Genomic DNA, 22,304 nt, shown 5'->3' with positions numbered 1-22,304 from the left:
GATGTTCTGAGTTTGCCTTTTGTCTTTCAGAAAAAGCAAAGGGAGTTTGAGGAGTACATTAGAGACAAATACATTACTGCCAAAGCTGACTTCCGAACACTATTGAAGGAGACCAAATTTATTACATACAGGTGTGTAGCAAAATGCCACCCAATAACTCAGTGTTTTGCACTTTTGCATATAAATGGCAACAGGCTGCAATTTTTTTTTCCCCTGGAATAATTTTGTCTAAATGAATTCTGTAATTTTTTCATGATCTGTCAAAAAAAAGAAATCTGTATTTGGAGCATTATTTTTGGTTTATTTTGACATTTCTCTAATGGTTAACCAGTTATGGGGATCAAACCAACACAGATATCAGGTTGTCTTTTGGCTCAGAATAGTGTTATGTGCACCCTGGGCTGGCAGGCATTGGATTCATTTTGTCGTGAGGGCTGTATTCCATGCTTTGATTTTTGTCCCCCTCAGTTTTTAGCATTTTAAATAGTTCCTGTAGTGCTGTACAAGGCCATGGCAGCCAGGCACAAGTCTTCCTTAATGCTTAATTAATTTAGCACAAACACTTTTTAGTTCCTCTGCTTTGAGTACTGCTGCTGTGACTGATTCTGATCAGAAAGTGTTTCTTGCCTAAAGCTCTGTGCTGTTTCCTTGCTTTGCTCTCCCGCTGACTGCCTGCACTGCTGTGTGGGGTGGCAGGATGTGACACAGCTCCCACCGTGCATCCCAGGACGCTGTCAGGCAGCAATTCATTCTGCTTGCTTCCAGATCCAAAAAGCTGATCCAGGAGTCAGACCAGCATCTGAAGGATGTCGAGAAGATCCTACAGAACGACAAGCGCTACCTGGTGCTGGACTGTGTGCCGGAGGAGAGACGCAAACTCATCGTGTCCTACGTGGATGACCTGGACCGCCGAGGTCCGCCTCCGCCGCCCACAGCCTCAGAGCCAACGAGACGGACAACAAAGTAGTGATGAGCACAATTAAGGCAAGATATCTGTTAAATCAAAAAGCTTGCATGAGCCATCTGTCAGGTTTATACATATACATTACCGTGAATATATTGCAAAACCATCTTAGGAACAGAGGAAAAAGCAGTATTTGTGAACATAAAATGGTCTCTGTATAAAAATAGAGAATGTATATAAAAAGAGGAAGAAAAAAGAACATGGCAGTTATTTATGAGTTTCTGTAGGGCAGGACTGGTGGGGCCCAGCTGTGCTGACTGTATCAGGGCTGTGTCCCAGAGCAGTGGTGCAGGAGGAGCAGTGTTGTGCAGCTCCCAGAGCTGTGCATGGGGCTCAGATGTGAATGTGGCCCCGGGGCCTGTCTCATCTATGAAGGTGAGATGCTGCCACAGCTGAAACTGCTGCTGGCTGAGGGCCTGTCATCATAACAGGTGTCGATTCTGTGCTTGTTTTCACCCTTCTAAGTGGAGCTAAAACTAGAGGAGCCTGAGTTAAAACTGAAAGGTGAATTAGCCCTACAGAGACCAAATTAAACTTGCTCACAGGTCTGCTTTGTTCCTTACTCTGTCCGTGGATTAGAAGCAAAATCAGGTTGCTCTGCCCAGGGAAAGATATGTCCAATGATTTTTACTCCAGTTGGAAACACATGGCTTGTAGCAGTGGCTACCCAACAGAGCAGGACGGTTGTATAAATGTTTTTATTTACGATAAGTGATCTTTGCATACTTCTGGATTAGACTGTGGATTCCCCTTCTGGGCAATTCTTGTAAACTATACTCCTGTTTTGAATGTTAAACTTGTGTTTCTAAAGTTTAATTTTGAAATGTTGGGATTGTTCAGTTTATGTATTTGAACAACAATAAACCAACCTCTTTTTTATATGGATTGTACAGGCCTAACGCCAGTTTTTGTTGGGTTTTGTTGGAGTTTTGAATTCAAGAGCAGAGCAAAGAACTGAAGTCCTATTGCCTAAAATGTTGGCTGTGTTTTGCCAAACTGTGTGATACTGTACAGCATCAAATTAAATTTAGCATCTGTGCAATTCGGTGCCAAACAATTATTTTCCAGTTCAGTTCTTCAGGCTGTGGCTGAACTCTGAGCTGGCAGGAGGGGGTGGGTCAGGAGGGGGTGGGTCGGGGCGTTTCCTCCTGTGCACATGTGCTGGGAGTCTGTTCCTCTGGGCTGAGGAGTGGTAGATTAAGGACATGCCATTAATATGAAGGTAAATGAGTGTTTGTATAACATTTCCTTTGCAGCATTATCCATGCCCTACAGCTTCTAATTAGGTGCCTCTGTTTAAATTCATCACCAGCAGCAGCAGAGAATTAGCACATGGGCTGTGGAGGAAGCAGGTCAGTGTAGCATGTTACCAGTAATGAGCTCTGTCCCCATGGGCGTGCAGGCCAGGCGATGCTGCTTGGGGTGTAGTGTTGGGTCTGGCTTTGGTTTCATTGTGAAGCCAATTCCACTATCAGCAGAGATCTCACATGAAGAAAAAGCCATTGTCCCCATATTGGTGACTGCTTCACTGCAGGTGTGATGGTTGCTGTGGAACGCATTGCTTCCAAGCTGGGAGCACGAGCTGCCCTCAGCAGCACCCCACAGCCCCCATCGCCTGCACCCCATTGTGCAGCTGCAGCCAGAAGGAATGCTGGAGGACACAGCACTGCAAACCTCAGCCTCCCGGATGTCACTGGGTTGTGGGCTGCCCAGGTCCTGTACCCCACCCCCCAGCTCAGTCCCAGCACAGCCCCAGCATGGTCCCAGCTGTAGGCACAACAATTAGCAGTTCCACACAGACTCATTTGGAACAACTTTACTTCTGGTACCAGAGTGCAGGCTTTCTGTACAAGAACAAAAAAAAAAAGAACATTAAAAAAAAATGTTTTACTTTACTCTTGGCATTATTTTTAACCATTAAAAAAAAAAAAGTACTCCTGAAAACCACCACTTGTAGTAAATGTGTGAAGCAGTGCACGTCCCCCCCTACTCATCCCTTTGGGATGGCAAATGCCCCCTGCTCCTGCCCCACAGGCTCTAGTCAGGGCATCTCCTGCCCCTCCCCACGCTCCTCAGATCAGGGCTGAGGGCTGGAGGTACCACAGGAGCTGCAGGGCATCCGAAGCGTGCAGTACAAGAGGGGCTGTGGGCAGAGTGCACTTTGCCCTGAGAGCTTGGTGAAAGCTTCCCTGCAGGACACAGGCATGGTGGATGCAGCACAGCTGCACAGCAGGGCCACCCTGATGGGGATGCTGCTAAAGTGATGGTGTGGATTGCTGCAATTGACTCTACTTATTCAGTTCCTTGGTCTTGCAGGAGTGGTTTTTGGACTGAAAATTATTATTTTCTTTTAATTGAACGTTTGCTCAAGTCAAAAACTGCTCGAGTAGCAGTAGAAAGGGGCAGCCTGGCCATGCACAGAAGAGTTACTGGTTTTATTATTACTATAATTATTATTATCATCTCAGACCATGGACGGCCCCTGGAGGAAGCAGCCAGGTGGTGCTGAGAGCAGTGATTGGGGTGGATTCTCTTTTAGAGTGTCATAAATTATCAACTCATACTTTTTCTTAAAAAAAAAAGGAATAAATAAATAAATTAAAAAGAGAGAGAAAGCAGAGGAGTGAAAGTACAGCAATGGAACAGCGAGAAGGAGCACAGCTAAACACAAGAGACGTGGGGAAAAAAGGAGGAAAAAGTAAAGAAAAACCCAGGTTCAATTTGTTTGCAATCAGTGTGTTTGGGAAGCATCGTTTATAAAGGTATTTCATATACCCCAAAGGCACCACAGTATCTACGAAGCCAAATCCTTGGGAGTTTCCTTCCGTGGGGCAGAGGACGTCAGCCCTCCTGGGAGCTCAGAGCACAACTATTCTAATGGTGAAAACATGAAATAATGGTGGTAAAAGGACAGATGTGATAAACAGGGCCATGGCTCTGATCTCGGGAAATAACCAAAGTGGGATATTTCTGAGATTAAGCTTTAAAGAACCAGAATGGATGACAAAATCCCACCACACCCACACTTAGGTGCACGCAGCCGCCCCATCTGCTCCCACTGCGGCTGATGATGCCAGGTCACCACAGCACACAGCAGCAGCATTACAGCAACACCAGCTGGGGGCACCGGGACAGCAAAAGCTGAACCCCCCCAACTGCTCCGTGTTGAGTCTGAGCTCTGAGCGCGTGGGTAAATGGAAATCTGGGAGCTGTTGGGTGCGCTCAGCCACAGCCCCTCTGCAGCTGGTCCTCCTGCCCCTGCACACTGCTGTTCACATAGCAGCAATTAACAAATGAATAGGAAAGAAAGAGAGGGGAAAAAAAAGAGAAGAAAAAAAAAAAAAAGAAAAGAAAAGAAACATTTGTTATCTTGTGTTTACTAGTATTCAGTACATGGGAGACTCCTAAAGAATAACTTGTCCTCCTAGTTAACTTTGTCCTGGAATATATACAGGTTATTTGTCGCTGCCACAGCAATGATATTTTCCGAAGGGTGCCAAGCCGTATGCAGGATCTTTTTGCTGAAGTCCAGACTGTCCACGCTGATCTCATCTTTCCTCCTCTTGCCGCCCACGCAGACCTTGCGGGGTTTGAGGACGGCACGTGGTTTGCTGCTCTCCCGCGAGGCCTCCAGCGTCACATCCCGCTTGGTGTTACGGTCAAACATGCGGAAGAAGTTGTTGTAGGAGCCGGTCATGATGACACTGTGAGGGCAGGAAAGGTGAGTCAGTGAGCACGGCCACAGCCCCATCTCCATCTCCTGCTCAACCTGGCACCCACATAGCGCCAGGCAGCCAGATGTGTGCTCGGACATCCATAGAATCATGGGATGGTTTGGGTTGGAGGGGACCCCCTGACAGTGCCCAGCCCAGCCCCCAGCTGCCCCTCACCTGTCAGAGCCGTTCCACACGCACTCAAACTTGTCAAAGATGCAGTCGTTCTCATACAGCGAGCACAGCTTGCTGCGCAGGTAGTCATGGACCTGGAGGCAGGGGGATGAAATGAGGCAGGGCACAGTGGCACCAGGCCCTACGGCCGCCCCCATCCTCCCATCCCACCCTGCCCTGCCAACAGCCCCGCTCTGCCCCATCCCCACCTGGTATGTCTCGATGGGCCGGTTCTCCATGTTCAAGTCCCACACCTTGACAGTGAGGTAGTCCCGGGTCATGATGTACCTCCCGCTGTGGCTGAATTTGACATCAGAGATAGAGGAGATGATCTCAGAAAAGAACGAGCGGTTACTGGGGTCCTCAGGCTCCTCAAAAACTGCAGAAGAAGGGACAGGACTGGTGTCAGAACCCTGTGGGACCTGCCGTCCTGCCCAGCATGGAGGGGCTCAGGGCTGCAGCAGGGACACACAGGAGGCCACGAGCACCCCAACCCCACAGTGCTGAGCCCACTGTGAGCGCTCCCACTGCTGGGCATGGCATGAAGTAAGCACCTGGATGTTATGGACCCCGTGCACCTGAAGTGCCTTTGTTTTTAATGACTGCAGGAAGCAGAAAGGGTCATCAGAGAACACTATCAGCACAAGAGAAGGCCAAAAGACTTAGAGCCTCGTGTGCCTTTTCTCTCTACAAATCAATGTGTAGTGAAAGTCAATGTAAATATTTTATAGCTACTGCAACCTACAGATTTAATCCGATGTCTCTGAATAAATCACAGCCTGTACAGTCTGACAAACATTGATGAAGGCCCAAATTAAATGCATTTACAAATTCAGTTTCAAAGTAACATCAGCTGGGCAGGCATAGCTTTAAATAAAACAACAGATCTGTACCAATGAAGAGGTCGTGTGCATTTGGACTGCGTGTCAGACATCCTTCGGTCCCTACAGACTCCTCACCAGCTTTGCACACAGAATTCTGCTGGGGAACAAGGACAGGCTCCTCCTTCGCTCTGTACTGGAAAGAAACCCATTGTCCCAACACGGACATGGCCACAAGCCTTATCATTGCCTGGCACCCATAATACCAGAAAACAAAGGCAGGAAAGAGCTGTTCCAAGAGCCAGGGCTGGGTTTGACCGCTCACTTCCACCACCCCTGGCAGAGCCCTGTGCTCATCACAGCTGTTCTCCAACACAGCAGAGAACAGCCCTGATACACCAATAGAGCCTTTTCTTCGGGCTGGGGGTGTCACACTTACAGTGCATGAGCAAGAGGAAATCATCACTGATACCACAGAATAGAAAGCATCAAACTGCAGATGGACAAACGAGATGCCTCAGAGAACGAACCCAAGAAGTGACAACAGCACCATGAAGATGAGCAGGAGGAGAAGGGCAGCAGCAAGAAGAGGGCAGTCCCCAACACTGCAGCGCTGTGTGTGCTCTGCCCAGGCCGAGCAGTGATGCACTGTGCCCAGAGCACCTGCAGCCCAGGAATAGCTCCTGCACAGCTCTGCTGTCTGAGCTCCTGCATTGCTGCATGTGCAGCCAGAGGGCTCTGCTGGCAGCTCAGAGCACAAAGCTCCTTTCCTATCATCAGGGAATGTTACCACCCCCATTTCTGTAACACCAATTCAAGCTCTGTCTTTTCTTTCTCCTTCATTTAGACTCCAGTCAGGACAATTATCCACACACACCAGGACATCAAAAGCACCACGAAGCCCATGGCACAGCGCCCACAGCCCAGCTCCAGTGATGGCCCCAAGGGGCTGCAGAGCCCACAGCCACCTCTCCAGGCTCTGACTCCCTTCATGCTGCAGACCACAACAGAGTTCTCACTTAAAATGGAGATTGGGGAGCGCTGCAAAGAGGTTTGTTTCCTCATTAGCTAAATGAGCCCGGGGTGGCAGATGAGGTTTGTCATCCTCCGGAGATTCTACACCATCAGCTTGTTAATTTTTAGCTCGAGGTCTTGCCAGGCTTATTACTGCATGCAGCAGGACATCGTTAGCTGCTGCTCAGGGCTGAGGAAGGAGGTAATTTGTTTCTGGAGGCACTGCCACCACTCAGCTCTGCACCAGCTGCATGCTGCCCCAGCTTACAGCAGGCAGTGAGAGCTCTGCACCACTGATCCTCAGTCCTATGCAGGATGAGCTTCATGTGCCTGGAGCAGGAAGTTCCTAATGTGAGATCAGATCCCTGTGCTCTGTTATGTGCCCTTTTTCTTGCATAAGAGGCTTTGGTGAAAACGAAAGGAATATGCTGCCAACAAGAAGATGACAGCAGCTGTGCAGCAAGGTGTGCCCCTAAGCTTCCATGCACATCTGTCTAAATAAGGGCGACAGGGATGTGCAGTGCTGTCTTCCGCATTTTTATTCAGTACTGACAGGTATTAAATACCCCTGGTGGAGAATTTGCCTCCAAAGCCAATGTTGCTTTTCATTTTGAACTCTGATGAATGGTCTCAATTTCAACTTATACATCTGCTGAGCTGCAATTGACTCAAGGCTGTTGCTTCTGAGGTGCAGAGGGAAATCAATATGAAAATTTAAAGCAAGAGGTCAGACTGAATTCTTATTCAAGCTTTCCCCTGCATCTCCTTTGCTGCAGCAGGTATTGGGCAGTGAGCACAGCACAGCAGTCCCTCCACCCTGCTGCCCCACACAGCAGCTGCTCCCCCATACTCACACTTGGCGTGGCGGTCGCAGAGGGCGGAGGTGCGCATGTCGCACAGCCGGATGGTGCCTTTGCTGCTGCTGTACACAAAGGTGTTGCAGTGGTGGGGGTGAAACTCTGCAGCGGTGATCACCTCCGTCAGCTCCTCCATGTTGGCCGGCTTGATGTCCACGATATCTGGGGGTGAGTGAAGGAGCCCACTGCTCCCCACGTTCAGTTGGTGCCTCGGGCCATCAAACCCCTGAAGTTTTGCCCAATTCCTCCCCTGGTTCTCCAAGATATGCAGACATTGCAGCACTGCTCAGATGTGGGCCCCTCCAACCACATGCCTGTGGCTGCTGAGCTCCTCTCCAGCTGCCCAACCCTGCCACACAGGGTTGTGTGGCAGAGAACACGATATAAATATCGCTGGTGATTAGTGCCCCACCGTGATTATTTCTGATGCAGCAGTTAGGAGGGTGACAGGTATGATCTCGTTTGCGTGCCTGTGACTGGCAGCCTGTCACCCTGCTGCACTATTAAGATTTCCCCTCCTGGTCTCCTCCAAGGCATCTGTCTCCTACATCTCCCCCCCCATCCCTCCGCCCTAGCTCAGGCCCTGCAGGCAGAACTCAAAGACCGAGTTCTTCCCTGTGAGCCCAGCCCTGGCCCCATGGCTCTCTGTTAACGCAGCTCCTGGCAGAGGGGCGCAGGGACACCAGTGGGCAGCGCACACCGAAGGATACTGAAGCTCTGGTTTGTGATCTCAAAGTTCCAGAGGTTTATCCTCAGGTCGTCGGCCGACATGTAGGTCTCGTAATCACTGTTGACGGATATGGAGTTGATGTGGTACGTATGTGCGTTGGCGAACACCCTGCGCGGAGTGGCCTCCACCATCAGGTCCATGGGCCGCAGCACCGGCACCTGCAGGGGATCAGCAGGTCAGCGGGGGCAGCACCACAGCATCTCTGCTCTGGGAGACAACAGTGCAAGTCTGGAGCTCTTCTACAGCAACAGTTTCTTCTTTGGCCAAACAACAACTGAACCTCATCTATTTTGTCACTTTGGAACGTGAAATTCCTGTCCTGATCCTCACATAAGTGCTGTGTTAAGAGCTGAATCAGCTCCAGTTTTTCTTTCAGATTTTCTGGATTTGCCCCACAGTAAAAGATGGAAGTAAAGGAAGGGAAGAGATGGGGAAGGGGAAGCACAGGGCAGGGACAGACGGAGGAAATCGGAATCAGTGTAACACACGTTTGCCTTTGGATTAATACGCATAACTCACGTAAATAATGAAGGGTTGGAGGGAGGCATAAAAGCAGCATATGCAAGGAACGGTGTACACGATAACTTCACACACAGTGATCTTAAGGCAGCTGCATACACCAAGGTGTCAGCCTGTGCTCCCCCCGCCAGGAGCTGTGCCCTCCAGCCACTCCCATCACAGCAAATGTTTCCTGTGTGCTGCCCCAAGAGGTTTCCCACAGCTGCAGAGGTGGGGACAGGAGAACAACAGCCAGCTCAAGTGACACAGGAACATAGGAACTGCCAGCCTGGAGCCTGAGCTTAATGTGATGCGCCTGCTTCCTAATTCAGCCTGACACACTCAATGATGCACCGTTTGCCGCTGAAGGACTCTGCTCAGCCATCTGGGGACAGAGGCTTCTTACATCGCTCTCAGAGATTGCAGGACATGGGCTGTCACTCAGACCGTCAGAAACATGATGGTTTTGCAAAGGGTATGCGCTTAAACATTACACTGGGCCGCTCTGGATGCAAAAATAAATACATCACAGGCTCTGAAGTGTAGCTTTGCTCAGCTCTGCTGTGCAGCCTGACTACATCCCAGTCAGACCCACGGTTGTGCCCAGCTTGAGTAGCACTGCAATGACAGCACAGCCCGTGTTCAAGCAGGGCATGGAGCAATCTGCAGATCCAACACCTGCATGGCCCCAGCCTGGTTGCAGTGTGCTACCTGCAGTGGCTGCAGCAGAAGGGAGCAGTGCAGGTGTTGGGCTGCGCTCTGCCTCCTCCTTCGCCAACAGAGACGTGTGTAGCCCTTCAGTTACTCAGCTGACCTGCAGGGTAGTGCCTGGTATTATATACACCCATTATTAAAGGGTAATTTGGTGTAACAAACCACATCAAGTACATAGAAAGGCTGCCAAATAAAATAAAGCACTAATAAATTCAATTACTTCCTGTTCTGTGGAAGGGGGCGATGCCATTCATTATTCACTTATAAAAAAACTATGTCTTCATTTTTCTTTTTGCCTTTTATCAGGCACCTCCCACAATAAGAGCGTGCCCACCAACCACACACAGCCCAGCCCAGCCCAGTGCTCCTCACCACACTCATGGCAGAGCAACAGCTTCATGTTCCTCAGGACTTCCTGGGCTCCTGAGAAGATCCCTTCCCACTAAGACAAACCTGCTGTCTGGTCCCCTGGCCGTGCATTGATGGAGCTCCTGGTTCAGCCATTTCCCCAGTGCTCCCAGCACAGCTCTGCTCCCTGCTGCCCGCTATGAGTGCTGAGCATGCAGCACCAGCACAGCTCCAGGTGTGGGAGAGCCCTTCCTAAGGTGGTCCAAAGTGGGAAGAGGGGCTCAGGAGCAGCACCTATAGCAGTGAGGGCAAATCCAGCCCTGCAGAACAATCAGAGCATCCCAGAGGGGTCAGGGCAGGAGCCTTGGAGCAGAGACCACCAGCACCAACCCCCAGACCCAGCCATCCACCCTCAGCCTCTTCTGTTTTTATAGCAGGACTATATATAGAGAACTGACTGGGGCCTGAGGTTCTGGAAGGCTCAATTGGCAATTAAGCCTGAAGCTACAAAGTGAGCCGAGGGCAATCACACCAACAGTGTTATACCCGTACATACAAAATTCAAGTACTTAGAATGCAAATTCTGACAGGAGGTTAATAAATCACAATCTGATTAATTCCAACATGACATTACTGTGCATCTAGAGTTTCCAGGCCTGCAGGAGAAGGGAAGGCTTTAGTCTCTGCTCTGAATTCAGGCACAGGAATATGACCCCATGGTGCAGCCCCCCACCCCTCCACTCAGGGCCCCACACTGCCCAGGCGAGGTCTCTGCATACAAATAAAGTTCAGAAACAGCCTCAGGGACCCCTAGAGAGAAGTGGGGTCAGCCGCATCTTCTGCCAGCACTGCCAGGCAGAGGGTGACTGCTTTAAAGGGAGTGTGCATACATCTCCCTTGCAGTAGCCTCAGGTGTCTACACTTGTCTTGGGAGGGCTGCTGTAATCCACAGGTGGGCAGGAATGCTCACAGAGAGGGAACTTCTGCTTCAGATGCTGCAGCTGTGCTGTGAATAGTGCAAAGGAGGTGGCCCTGCAACTCCATCCCAGCAGGACAGCAGCACTGGGCACTGCTGCAGGTCGTTGTGCTCACAGTGTATCTGTACCCCCAGCAGAGCAGCACCCCATGTGCCCCCAGCAGCATGCAGCACCATCCCTAGGACACACAGCCCCCACCAGCACCCAGTGCTGTCTGCATCCCAGCCCCATAAGGAATGCACCACGCCAGCTGCTCACCCGCAGCGAGGTGATCATGGAGGGGTCTCGGAGGCGGCCATCCTCATCCTTCAGGTTGTACCCCTCTGGCCTCTTGTCGCGCTCACTGACCTTCCATAGCTTCACAGTTTTATCTGTGAGAGAACAGAGTCATGCCCAGCCGCTGCTATGAACACCCCCCACCTTCAGGGTGGATCTCTGTGCCACGTTACTTTGAGAGTGAGAATGGAAAGAAACAGTGCAATGTGGGAATAAGTTACACAGTATCGCTTTGATGACTCACTACAATACGGAATGCTGTTGTCCCAAGCATAGAGACAATATCCCCACCAGTCAAAAAGTTATTTAAAAACTCAATTAACAGATTATTGAGCTCTATGATTAATCTTCATTGCATTTCAGTGTGCAGACGAGTTTAATAAGTCTTCCTATTTTATTACAATGATCAATAGAGTCGATTCCATAACACAAAGTTAGTTGGCTACGGGAGATAATTAGAACCTTCCTTGTTCCCTGAAGTAATTAAATCACATCCATCTTAAGGCCCTATTCATCCTAAATAATATCCCTGGATCCTCTTGACATTTATCTGAGCATAACACGGAACTGCTGAGCACAGCTGCACACTGAAACACAGCAGCCATGGCTTTAAAAACACTGAAACAACAAACTTCCCCCAGAGAGCACTCACAAAATACCCAAAAAGAGCTGCCAGCAGCACAAAGTGCAGTGCAGCCCCTCCTGCCCGCGGCCACACGTACCATTGGTGGACAGCAGGAAATAGGCAGCATTCTGCTGCGGGAGCCATCGGATCTTATTGATCTTCTCCTCGATCTCCAAACTCTTCAGGTAATCGAACTCCGGCTCGTGGCTCTGGAAAGTGCTGTACACATTGTACTCACCCCTGCGATGGGGCTGGTTCTTGCTCTGAGGAGGGGGACGGAAAGGAAGGTAAGACATGGAGAGAACATTTCCCACTGACTCCTTCGCCCTCAGGTTCACTGCACTGATGTTGGTCCCCTGGAGCAGAGGGCTGTGTCAAACAGGAGGCAGACAGATCACAGCCCATGTGGTGTCAGGGAGGTGGAAGTTTCCCCCAGCACACACAGAAATAGCGTGCAGGTTTTAACGTTGGGTGTAATGTAACCCATTGGTGTCCATTGTTGGTGGCCTCAAGCAGTGCCTCCCTTTAGGAACCCCCCAAGGAGCTCAGCTCCCAGCCAGGCCGTGCAGCTCCGATCTGAAGGCACAGTGCCCCAAGCCTGGACCCTGGGGGGCTATGGGTGTGGGACAGTACAGCCAAGGGATGGCAGCCAGCTGTGCCCCTGCTGGGCTATAGGGAGCTGCTGTGTGGCTGTAGGTGCTTTTAAGGGCGTTCTACAGTGTGACACCTGGTCTTGCTGCTGCTAATTGCCTCTTTCCAATTCTCAGCCTGCTTAGGAGAGAACTGAGGTTAAGAGTGACAGGCACAGATTAGGAAACAACGGGACACTGCTTTACAAGGATAAAATGGCATTCTGTACTTACCTCCTGCTCACGCTGAAATATGACAACACGACCCCCCTTGTCCCCTGTTGCCAGCAATTCTCCAGTGTGGTTGAATTCTACTGTAGAGATAATGTCAGCTGAAACCAAGAAGACAAAGACAATTTAAGTAACTGCAGAGTGGCTTTCGCAGGCAGCTAAATGCACCATTCCCACGCAGCTCAGGCAGCGCACGCTGTCAGCACTTTCTCTCCCCTGTGACATTTCCATACATCTCAGCTTTTCTATTGTACATAATGACAGTTGCAGCATTTCGGAGCACTGCTGCTGGGAGCTCCGTGCCCCACAGCGTCACGGTGCTCCCGTGTTGTGGGATGCAGGGATGCTCCCACCATGGCCAGGATGGGCAGGAAAGCACTCATGGATCTCCAGCATTTAAAGACTTTAATCTGCAGCGCTTACCCTTGAGGCAAAGCAGGAGAGCTGCTAATGATTGGATTTATTGGGGCTATTTTTAAAACAATATCAGAGGTTAATTCCGTGACAATTACTGCCCGACTGGTGTCACCAGCTGCCTCCAAGCACAGCACGCAGCAAGCAGAGCAGGGGACAGGGAAGGGTAGATGCAGCCCCAGTGCTCCGTGTGAGATCGATTTTGCGATGAAATGCAACTTAGTTATTGCAGTGCCAGCCCATTCCTGCAGTGAGGGCTGGCAGAATCTGCATCTCTGTTCTCCCTCATTTCTCACACCTATGGGGCTGTGCAGCCACAGCTGTAATTCCCTGCCTGCAGAAGCCCACAGACCCCACATGCAGGCAGCAGTGCCACCAGTGCTGTGAGCACCAAAACGGTCCCTCCTGCTCACTGGCTGTACTATGGGGCAATGGAAGGAATACCTGAAACACACAGTCTGGATCACCCCTTCTCCCTCTGTCATTTGAATCCCTCTGATTCCGAATACCCACTGGAAGGCCACTACAGCCTCATCCAGAGCACACTGCTCAGTGCAGAGCAGACCCTGCCATCACCATCAGTGACACACACTCACTATTATTTCTGCCAAGCAGGAAGCAAAGTTCCTTCTGGCTTTATGCCCTGAAGTCCTTTCAATGTCTGTGCTTTCCTACATGGAACCCATGAGCAGTGATGGCTCTGCCCCACCTCTGTTGCTCCTGGGATGGTAGATCCTCTCGGTGCATCGGCCTCAGCTGTACCCACAGCCCTCAGCTGTCTGCTGCCACTCCAGACTTACCACAGCCATTGGGACCTTTATAAACTCACCAGGGTGAGTGAAAGCTTTGAGTGCCCACTCGCTTTCTGGATCCATTCACAGCCTGATGTGCACAGAGCCTCCACCTCTGCCAAGCTGAGAGAACCCAGATGGCAGCAGGCAGGTGAGTGATGAACTCCATGCTGCTGCCATTAACACGTGCTCCTCTTCCCCACATTGCCCCATCTCTCCAGCATTAAGCATATTTGTAATGACATGTGAATGCATTCCAAAGTTTGTTGTAATTCATGTACAACGTTTGGTGTCTGTGAACAGCCTCAGGAGCCCATTTCCCTGCAGATGGAGATGGCACTGCAGAGACAAGCCCCGCAGGGACAAACCCCAGGGACCAGTGGTGAACAAATGGGATCAGGATTGTGTGGAGCACTGCATGGCAAAGCACTTTGTCCTCTGCATGGAGACCTTTGGCATCAGCCCGCATGTGTGGGCAGCAGGATCTATCAGGAAGGTTTTAACAATCTCTTGCTAACATTAACAGAAGTGCTGAAAAGTGTGGCAGAAAGGCCAGCCTGGTGCTGAGCTAAGTGCACTGGTGCTGGCTGCATCACTGGGCGCTGATAACACCTGCTTGGAATTTCAGCCTTTTGGGGGTTCATTTCGAGCTACCAAACAGATCCTGAGCTCCTTCAGACACACCTGTTATTTCCTGCTTGACTGGGTTTGAATTACTGCTTAGACATCAGTCCCATTTTGCTACTGAGAAGATGGGGATGGGAAGCCTTGTCAGTGCACCAGACACAACAGCTCAGGCAACATTTGCAACTCCAATGCTACTTCCCAGCAAAGTTCAGGCAATGTTTTCCAACTCTTATACTGCTTTCTAGCACAGTATAGGCAACAGTTCATCATTCTAAGGCTGCTTTCCAACCACACGCTGCTGCTAAATGCCTTGTTTATTGGGAGGGCAGCAGCAGCCACAGTGCTGTGGGTAGGGAGCAGCCCTGGGTATGGAGCACAGAGCAGGAACAGGCCCTGAATCCAGCAGTGCACTACACGGCACCAGTGACCTCCAGGGGGGTAAATGTCCCCACAGCCCCTCTGCCAACCCCACGTCAGCAGAGACGGCACCTGCAGAGCACAGGGAAAGGACTGAGCAGACCCTGCTGCAGCAGCACAGCGATGGCAGCGGTCACACGATGCAGCACAGAGCCGCAGCTCACACCAGGAGGCATTCCTTCCTTGTAAAACCCAGGAAAGGAAACCATCACCAGCTTTGCTTTTAGGTCACTCCATTTGTCAGTGCACTGCAGTAACTTTCCCTGCTCAACGCTCAATAATTGCAGTCCATTTCTCCTAAGGTTCCTATAGTAGTTTTGTGACAGTAAGAAGGAAAAACACTCCTCATTTTTTTGGGTGTTTCCATTTCCTTCATTGCCTCCCACACGCTCAGTGCCCCGAACGTGGAGAATTTAAAGAAAACTGTTTCCATGGAGACCCTCCCCTCCGAGCAGCACCAGCCCATAGCTCTCCCTTCTGTGAGCATTAATGTTCCTTCACGCTTTCATGCTAAAAATATCGAGGGCTGGATGTGATTTCCACCATAGCGATGCGGTTAAAATATCAGGAAAATAGACAATTTCTAATACTCACAGCCTGGCACGCACACGTGCCGCTGGATGGCAGGTGCCCATTCCCCTCTCCTGCTGTGGGAGAAAGGTGCATTCCCCAAAGGGACAACCAGTGATCATTAAACATGGATGTCAAAACTAGGGGCTGCCCTTGGCACCCAGGGCTGCATCCCCAGCAGCCCCTCCCCTCCCTGGGTGTGCAGAACCCACACGTCCCATCTGTGCTCCCCCATAACCCCGCGCTGGGACAGCCCACACCCCCCCCTCACTGTACACACCTCCTCCCAGAGTCTCTCTGTTCCAAACAGCAGAACTGTGTCTCCAAAGGTGCAATGGGGCAGTGCTTTGTACATCATGCATGCAAAGCCCACCCGCACAGCAGCATGGATGCAATGGGCTGCAGCGCTGCATGGCTGTCCCAGCACAGCAAATCAGGGTATGACTCAAAGCTCAGGAAATCTTCAAGGTAGGAACACCCTCTCCAGCTGAAGTGCCTTTACTGGATGACCAAATCTCTGCAGCACTTCATTACAAACGCAACACTCACGCCGGGCAACACTCACGCCGGGCAGGCAGTGCTGGTGGGGATGTGCAGCTCCATTGCTCAGATCCCATCAGTTCCAAACAAAGTCAGCACACAATGGCATTTTCCCTCCACTCCCCTTCATTCTGCAGCCTGACAGCCACACAGCTCTCCTGCACTCTGCCTCTCTCCGTCTGCAGGGCAGGATGACAGCATACACACATATATTTTTGTAAACCTTTGTTCTCTGTGAACTGCAGAGAAAATGCTTTGGAGGCAGCAAGAGCATTACTGTAAGCATCATTATGATAAATTGGCCACAGTGGAAGGCTGTGAATAGCAGAGCTTGTGTCTGTAATCCACAGATGAGTCAGGCACACAGCTGCAGTCAGTTGTTTCCAACCCAGCAAGACCCACAGCTGACATCTCCACGTCACCATGCACGGTTTCCTGCAGCTCCACACCTCATACAGCTCCTCTGCCCCACACAAGTGATGCAGATCCCATGTGTCCCTGTGTCCTGATGCTGCTCAGCCCCAGGCAGTGCATGGCAGCCAACAGCATCCCCAGGTCCTCCACCCCATGTGGGGAGGGACAGATGTGCCCACCCCACATTGCACCGAAGGCAAGTACTGGGAGCACTCCTCACACTCTGCCTCAACTACAGCTGAGACATCCTCACATAAAACAACTCCAGATCACCCCTTTCTGAAAGTGAGTGACAAACAGGTGCTCCCACTGCGCTGGGACAAAGCAGAGCTTTGGGGGGAACTCCTGACCCAGTGGGGCACTGACACCTCCCACGTTCTGTTGTTGGTAAGAATCACTTGGCCAATGGCACTGCACAAAAAGCCTCCAAGTCTGCAAATGACAGCACATTGGGAAGCACCATAAATAACAGCAAACCAGGCTGCCAAATGAAGGATTTAGATCGTTCAGATCCCACGTTATGAGTTGTCAAATCCAGTTTGACACTCATAAATGTGCAATAGAAACTCACCTTCAGCACCACTGCCACCACAGGGCAGTCCCCCAGCACTGCGAGGACAGAGCAAGACCTACAGAAGGGATGGGGATGCTGCAGGTCCTGCATCTGCAGGAGCACATTTACCTGACACTACTATGGGATGCGGAGAGCACAGAGAGGTAATGAAAAACTGAAGAGTGCAGGGAGGGAGGCACAGAACTTGGCCACAGGCTGACAGCAGGGACAGAGCAGCAACTCTGCACCCGACTGCTCCATGGCACAGCACAACCCTGGAGCTCAGAGAATCATAGAATTACCCAGGTTGGAAAGGACCCTGAAGATCATCAAGTCCAACTGCAGCCTAACCGTAGTACCCTAACAACCCTCTGCTAAATCCTATCTCTAAGCACCACATCCAAATGGCTCTTAAACACATCCAGGGATGGCGATTCAGCCACCTCCCTGGGGAGCCTATTCCAGTAAAGGCTTTTTTACTCCAGAGAGGGCTTTGAGGGCACAGCCCCTGGGATTCCTCTGGATAAAGCAGTGTAGATACTGGCCTCTGTTCCCAGGGAGGATTCCCAGCCCTGAGCCCCATGGGGGCCTGTGGGTCTCATCTCACTCAGGAAGTTGTGAGGCTCACTGCTTTTCTCTGCTTAAAAGAGCCCCCATCACATGTAGACAAACAGTGGCTTCCCAGGTGTGACCAGCTGACAAATGGAGCAGATCTGGGAGCAGAGCCTCTGTGACCCACGTGTGACAAGGACTCTGCATATGGAAACTGTGGCATAGGCTTGGCCAGTTCATGCACTTCGAGGCTGCACGGATCCTGTTCACCTCTCCCAGTGATGGAACTGGGAAAGGCTCCCATGAGACAACTCCAGCACAGCCTGAGAGCCACAAAGAAAGGCTCCTCCCCAGACCCAAATACCCTACTACAATTCCTCTGCAGCTTCCTTCCCTGCCTTTGGAAGAACCAAACAAAAAGGGCACTGAGAGCTCTTCAAAACAGATGGACTTAAAAGGAACACTTAGGCAAGGCCACATGGTGGGCACGCAGGGATGTGCTTCTTCACCCCACATGAACACAGCATAGTTTGGCTGTGGGTCACTGGGGTTGGGCTGGGCAAACTGTCCTCCAGCAAACTGCGGTGCCACATGGTGAGGGCATGGAAGGGAGTGGGACAGCAGAGGTTCAATATGGATCTAATGGCATGCAAAATCACACGTGATTGATCTGCATTGATTTTTCCCCACTGAGGGGAATGATAACCTGGCAAACAGAAATCAATTCCACTGCATTAAGCCCAGTAAGAATCTCGTATCATCAGCACAAAGCCCCAAAACATGATTACACACCAACAAAGTGAAGCACAATGCCTGAAGCACAGCACCTGCCTGAGACCACAGCACTGCACCTCCAGACCCTGGGGAGCAGTGCAGCCCCTCCCCACAGCACGGCTTGGCTGCAGCGGGGCTGGGTGCAGCACTCAGCATGATGGGGACTGTTTCCCTACAGCACGGTGCAGTGCTGCCTAGATAGCAGCAGCTGCGAATCTTTCCCGAAATGGAATAAAGCTCCTAGATCTAAATGCTAAAAATACCATCACATTCAAAATTCTCTGCCCTTGTTACAGCGCAGAATAATTTAGTGCTGCAGACCCAGACTGAAGACATTTCCATCTGGCAGCTTCTCCAGTGTGGCTCTGCAGCTTTGCCCACCACAGTGCCTACATTAAAGAATGTGAACTTACTTATCTCCCACTGTCCTCACAAGGCTTAACACACTGTAACTGCTTCAAATGAGAGCTCAGAAGGTGCCAGTCTCAGGGAAGCACTGAGCACTGCAGTGCCCCAGCTCACGGCACACAGGGCTCAGGGAACCCTCACTGCCCACCCCAGAACAGACTGCACAGCTTCCCGACATGTGCAGCCCTCCAGGCTCCTCTGCTGTTCCCCAGTGGTTTTAGTACCTCTTTGCTGGGACACCGGGGAACGCTGGCCAAAAACCCTTCAGAATATTAATAGGAAAACTATGTCTGTCTGCAAAAAGGTGATCTTAAAATAAATCAGATGCAGAAAGCACCTTAGCATTGATTAAGTCCCCTGTCCTTCTCAATTTAACATCTTGAAAAGCTCCAAGGAACTCCAAGAAGCATATTTCTAAGCCCCATGGACAGCTCCATCTCCATGGTGACACCGTTGGATGGGGCATCAAACCACCTCCGGTTCATGGCACAGAGCAGGAAGCGATAAGGAAGAGGTCTGGTTTCCAAACACCTCCTGAAAGCCCATCACTCCCAGTGACACCACATTGCTGCAGTCTGCTACAGCTGGTATAGAAGACATAAACTCCCAGATATCACCTGCTCTTTGGAGATAAAACATCTTTACCTTCAGCAGGAATACAAAGATTGCTTTTCTAGCAGAAACAGCTTTGTGCTGATGACTACAGCAACCAGCTCCGATCATCATTACACACATATTCTCCAGGCAGTGCCTTGCAGGACAAGGAAACCCCAATACATGCACAGCCCTGTCAGACTGCTATAGCAGCAGAAGGGTGGGAGCGCTGACAGCAGCAGCGATGCTCTGCCAAGCGCTCAGCGTGCTGCACATTCTGCCTTTCTGGTCACCTCGCTGAAGCCATCTGTCAGCTTATCAGTAAAACCTATTGGTTTTTTTTAAGCTGTAATTAGAAGTACCCAAATGTCAGCTAAGCGAGTAAAATTTGGAAGCTGTGAGCTTTCCTCTTGTAATCAGCAGCTGTTTGCATCTTAAGAGTGGTATCCGTCACATTTTGCATTGATGTCACTTTCTGTTCTTCTACCATTACTCCCATTTGATGCACAAGGAACAAGCAGTCGGGGTGAACGCAGAGAGCACAACGTGCAGCAGCTCGCACAGATTTTCTCCTGCCGGGGGGTTCATTCAGGGCACTGATGTGGGCTGGGACAGGGAGGTGAGGAATGGCAAATGCCCACTTGGCTGTGAGGCTGCAGGGACAGCACAGGGGTCCTGACCCACGGGGAATGGGAAACCCAGCACAGTGTGCCCAATGAGTGGCTGAGCCCCCCTGGAATCCCTCTGCCCCAGAGGCACACTGCGTGAAAACCACAGAGCAGAGAGCACTGCACTGGAAAGAACACACCTAATATCCCAGTTCTATACTTAGGAGAAAGTAAACACACTAAAGCCACACACAGACAGTTGCTGGCATTTGTTGCCTGGATTAGAATGTAATCAGCTAAAAATGGCTTAATCCAACATCTGGAGCAGTATCGAGCTGGAGGCACCAAGGAAGGGTTTCTCTCTGCTGGGCTCCCCAGCACTGCAGCCCCTGACAGGCTGCCCCAGGGCCCAGCAGTTTCTTTCGGGGGCACGGCCCCTCTGGGAGCAGTGGGCATGGCCAGGGAAGCCCAACAGCCTCATTCCAGTTCAAGCCCCCAGCTCTGGGTAAAGCTCCACTTTTGCCTGCTTTAGTGCTTCCTTCCATGGAGGCTGAGCCTTGTGCCGTCACTTTAAGTCTGCCCTGAAGGAGATGGTTTCAGGACATTTTCCATGCAATATTTTAATTAAACTTTCCTTTTCTCGCCTTGGCATTAAGTTCATAAGATGATGGTCCAAGTCTCTAAAATGAAATGCTTAAAAGTAATTTGTGAAGCAGCTGAAGACAGAGATTGTAACTATAAATTAATTCATCTTTAGAACTTGGCATTTCTGCTCACGTTGGTTCACAGTGCATGCTGTGTGTACATACAGATGCTCAGCACCCCTGTAAGCACACAAGTCCCCACTGCTGGCAGCAGCCCCACCAACGCTGTCCAACAACAGCATGAAGCTGCAGCAGCTCACCCAGCTCTGCACGCAGCAGGCAGAGCGCAAAGCGGTGCTGCTGGGTGCACTGCTTCCACCTTCTTGCTAGTAAGTAACAGAAAGCAAAAAGCAAACGGCACAAAACAATGCCAAACAAACCAACCCCAAACCCCACTTGTTCTATGAACTGTAGGTATCATGACAAATATTCCTTTTTGAAACCCATCAGGAGTTTCTGTTTCAACCAATACACGTCTGCCTGTACTGCTCTTCTCCTGGCTCAGATAAAGGTTTGGTACACAGCTGAAATACCATCTCCAGTTTGCCCAGAAGAAGATACAACCTTGCTTACTTCCCTGCACAATAAATCACTTCAGTCTGTATCTGAAATGGAGAAGCCATGGCCATGCTATTTCTAGGACCTGTGGTGTTGAGGTAATAGCAATTCATGTTTACTATTAGAGAACTAATATTTTTAAGCTTAACGATGCCCAGTGTCAGCACCCCTGCCAGGCTGCTCATCAGCATCAGCTGAAAGAAATATACACAACAGAACTCTGAAAAGCCCTCTGATAGCACACAGCTGAGGGGCACCTGCTGGCTGCTCCCTGCCAAAGCCTTTCTGCTGCCACAAAAGCAGCCTGCTCACTTCATTGTGAGCTGACCGTGCAAACAGCTACAGTTTAAGAGCTGAAGGAGAAAATACCCTCCAGAGCAGTCTATGGTGCTCAGCTGAGCACCTTCCTGCTGGGACAACTGGGCTCCATGGGAAGGGTGCAGAGGTAGAACAGAGCCCTCAGCGGAGCTGCTCTACAGCCCTCCAGGCGATGCCCACTGTGTCTGTGGGGCAGCCCCAGGTGCTGCTGCTGCAATGCCTGCCCTCCCAGTCACCAAATTCACCCCCTGCCCCCTTTGCTTTCCATTGTTAATAAATCATCACTCCACGCAATTTTTCCTCCTGAAAGGAAATTTCCATTGGCTCTCATTGTAGTCTATCTTAAGTAGCAACAGGCAAACAAACCTCACTCATTATTAGGGAATAAACTCCAGGCTGTAAGAAGCTTCCAAATGGAAGTACGGACATTCATTAGATCAAATGAAAACCCTCTCTTAGTCAGATGGGATTAAATTAAGTTGATTCTGACAGGGCATTAAGGATCTCTGCTGGGAGCTCCATTCCTGGTGTTGGGGGCTGTACCACCGACAGACGATGCCCTGCCAAGGCCCCACCAGGCAGCCACCCCCCCTCCCAGCAGTGATGGAGCACCCCACACCCACAGACCCCACTGAAGCTGGGGACAGCGGTGTGGACTGCATTGGGAAACTACTGCCCACTGCAATGGAAACCTGGGGAATCACCAAATCCTGAACAGAAAATACACTGAGGATTGTGAGCATGTGTTTGGGTTTCTTCTTTCAGAAGGGGAAAAAGTGAAAAGGCAAATGAACCTCAGCTGCTGGAAGAACACCCTGCAGAAAAGAGACAGAATGGGGCACAAATCAAGACATAATAATAATAAAAAAGATAGCCACAATGCTCTGGGGACATTCAGCTATTACACAGAGTTGTTGTTTGGCTGATTTTCACACTTCATTAGCATATGCA

General features: G+C 50.5%; 2 protein-coding genes across 10 annotated transcripts in view; one reads left to right on the top strand and one right to left on the bottom strand.

Moving 5' to 3' along the window:
* TCERG1 (transcription elongation regulator 1) overlaps positions 1–1,849 on the top strand; it is a 29,422-nt gene extending 27,573 nt beyond the window's left edge. For all 7 annotated transcript variants that reach the window (XR_014935567.1, XM_015875486.3, XM_085519073.1 and 4 more), the window contains 2 exons: positions 31–131; positions 766–1,849. Coding sequence is in view for 6 of the 7 variants with exons in the window: in XM_015875486.3 (XP_015730972.2) it covers positions 31–131; positions 766–967 (303 nt within the window). In the remaining variant the exon portion in view is untranslated. The remainder of the gene's footprint in view (positions 1–30; positions 132–765) is intronic.
* A 916-nt stretch (positions 1,850–2,765) lies between these two features.
* Positions 2,766–22,304, bottom strand: part of PPP2R2B (protein phosphatase 2 regulatory subunit Bbeta) — a 61,946-nt gene continuing 42,407 nt past the window's right edge. For all 3 annotated transcript variants that reach the window (XM_015875487.3, XM_085519076.1, XM_085519077.1), the window contains 8 exons: positions 12,575–12,672; positions 11,809–11,974; positions 11,069–11,181; positions 8,254–8,431; positions 7,541–7,705; positions 5,061–5,230; positions 4,855–4,946; positions 2,766–4,668 (listed from right to left, as the gene is read on the bottom strand). In XM_015875487.3, the coding sequence (XP_015730973.3) occupies positions 4,389–4,668; positions 4,855–4,946; positions 5,061–5,230; positions 7,541–7,705; positions 8,254–8,431; positions 11,069–11,181; positions 11,809–11,974; positions 12,575–12,672 (1,262 nt within the window). In that variant the 3' untranslated portion in view covers positions 2,766–4,388. The remainder of the gene's footprint in view (positions 4,669–4,854; positions 4,947–5,060; positions 5,231–7,540; positions 7,706–8,253; positions 8,432–11,068; positions 11,182–11,808; positions 11,975–12,574; positions 12,673–22,304) is intronic.

This window comes from Coturnix japonica, chromosome 18 (genome assembly GCF_054131305.1).
Source record: "Coturnix japonica strain WE chromosome 18, WE-NBRP24, whole genome shotgun sequence".
Classification (NCBI taxonomy): domain Eukaryota; kingdom Metazoa; phylum Chordata; class Aves; order Galliformes; family Phasianidae; genus Coturnix; species Coturnix japonica.
Note: the sequence above shows the minus strand (reverse complement) of the source record. Positions and strands in the feature narration are given on the sequence as shown.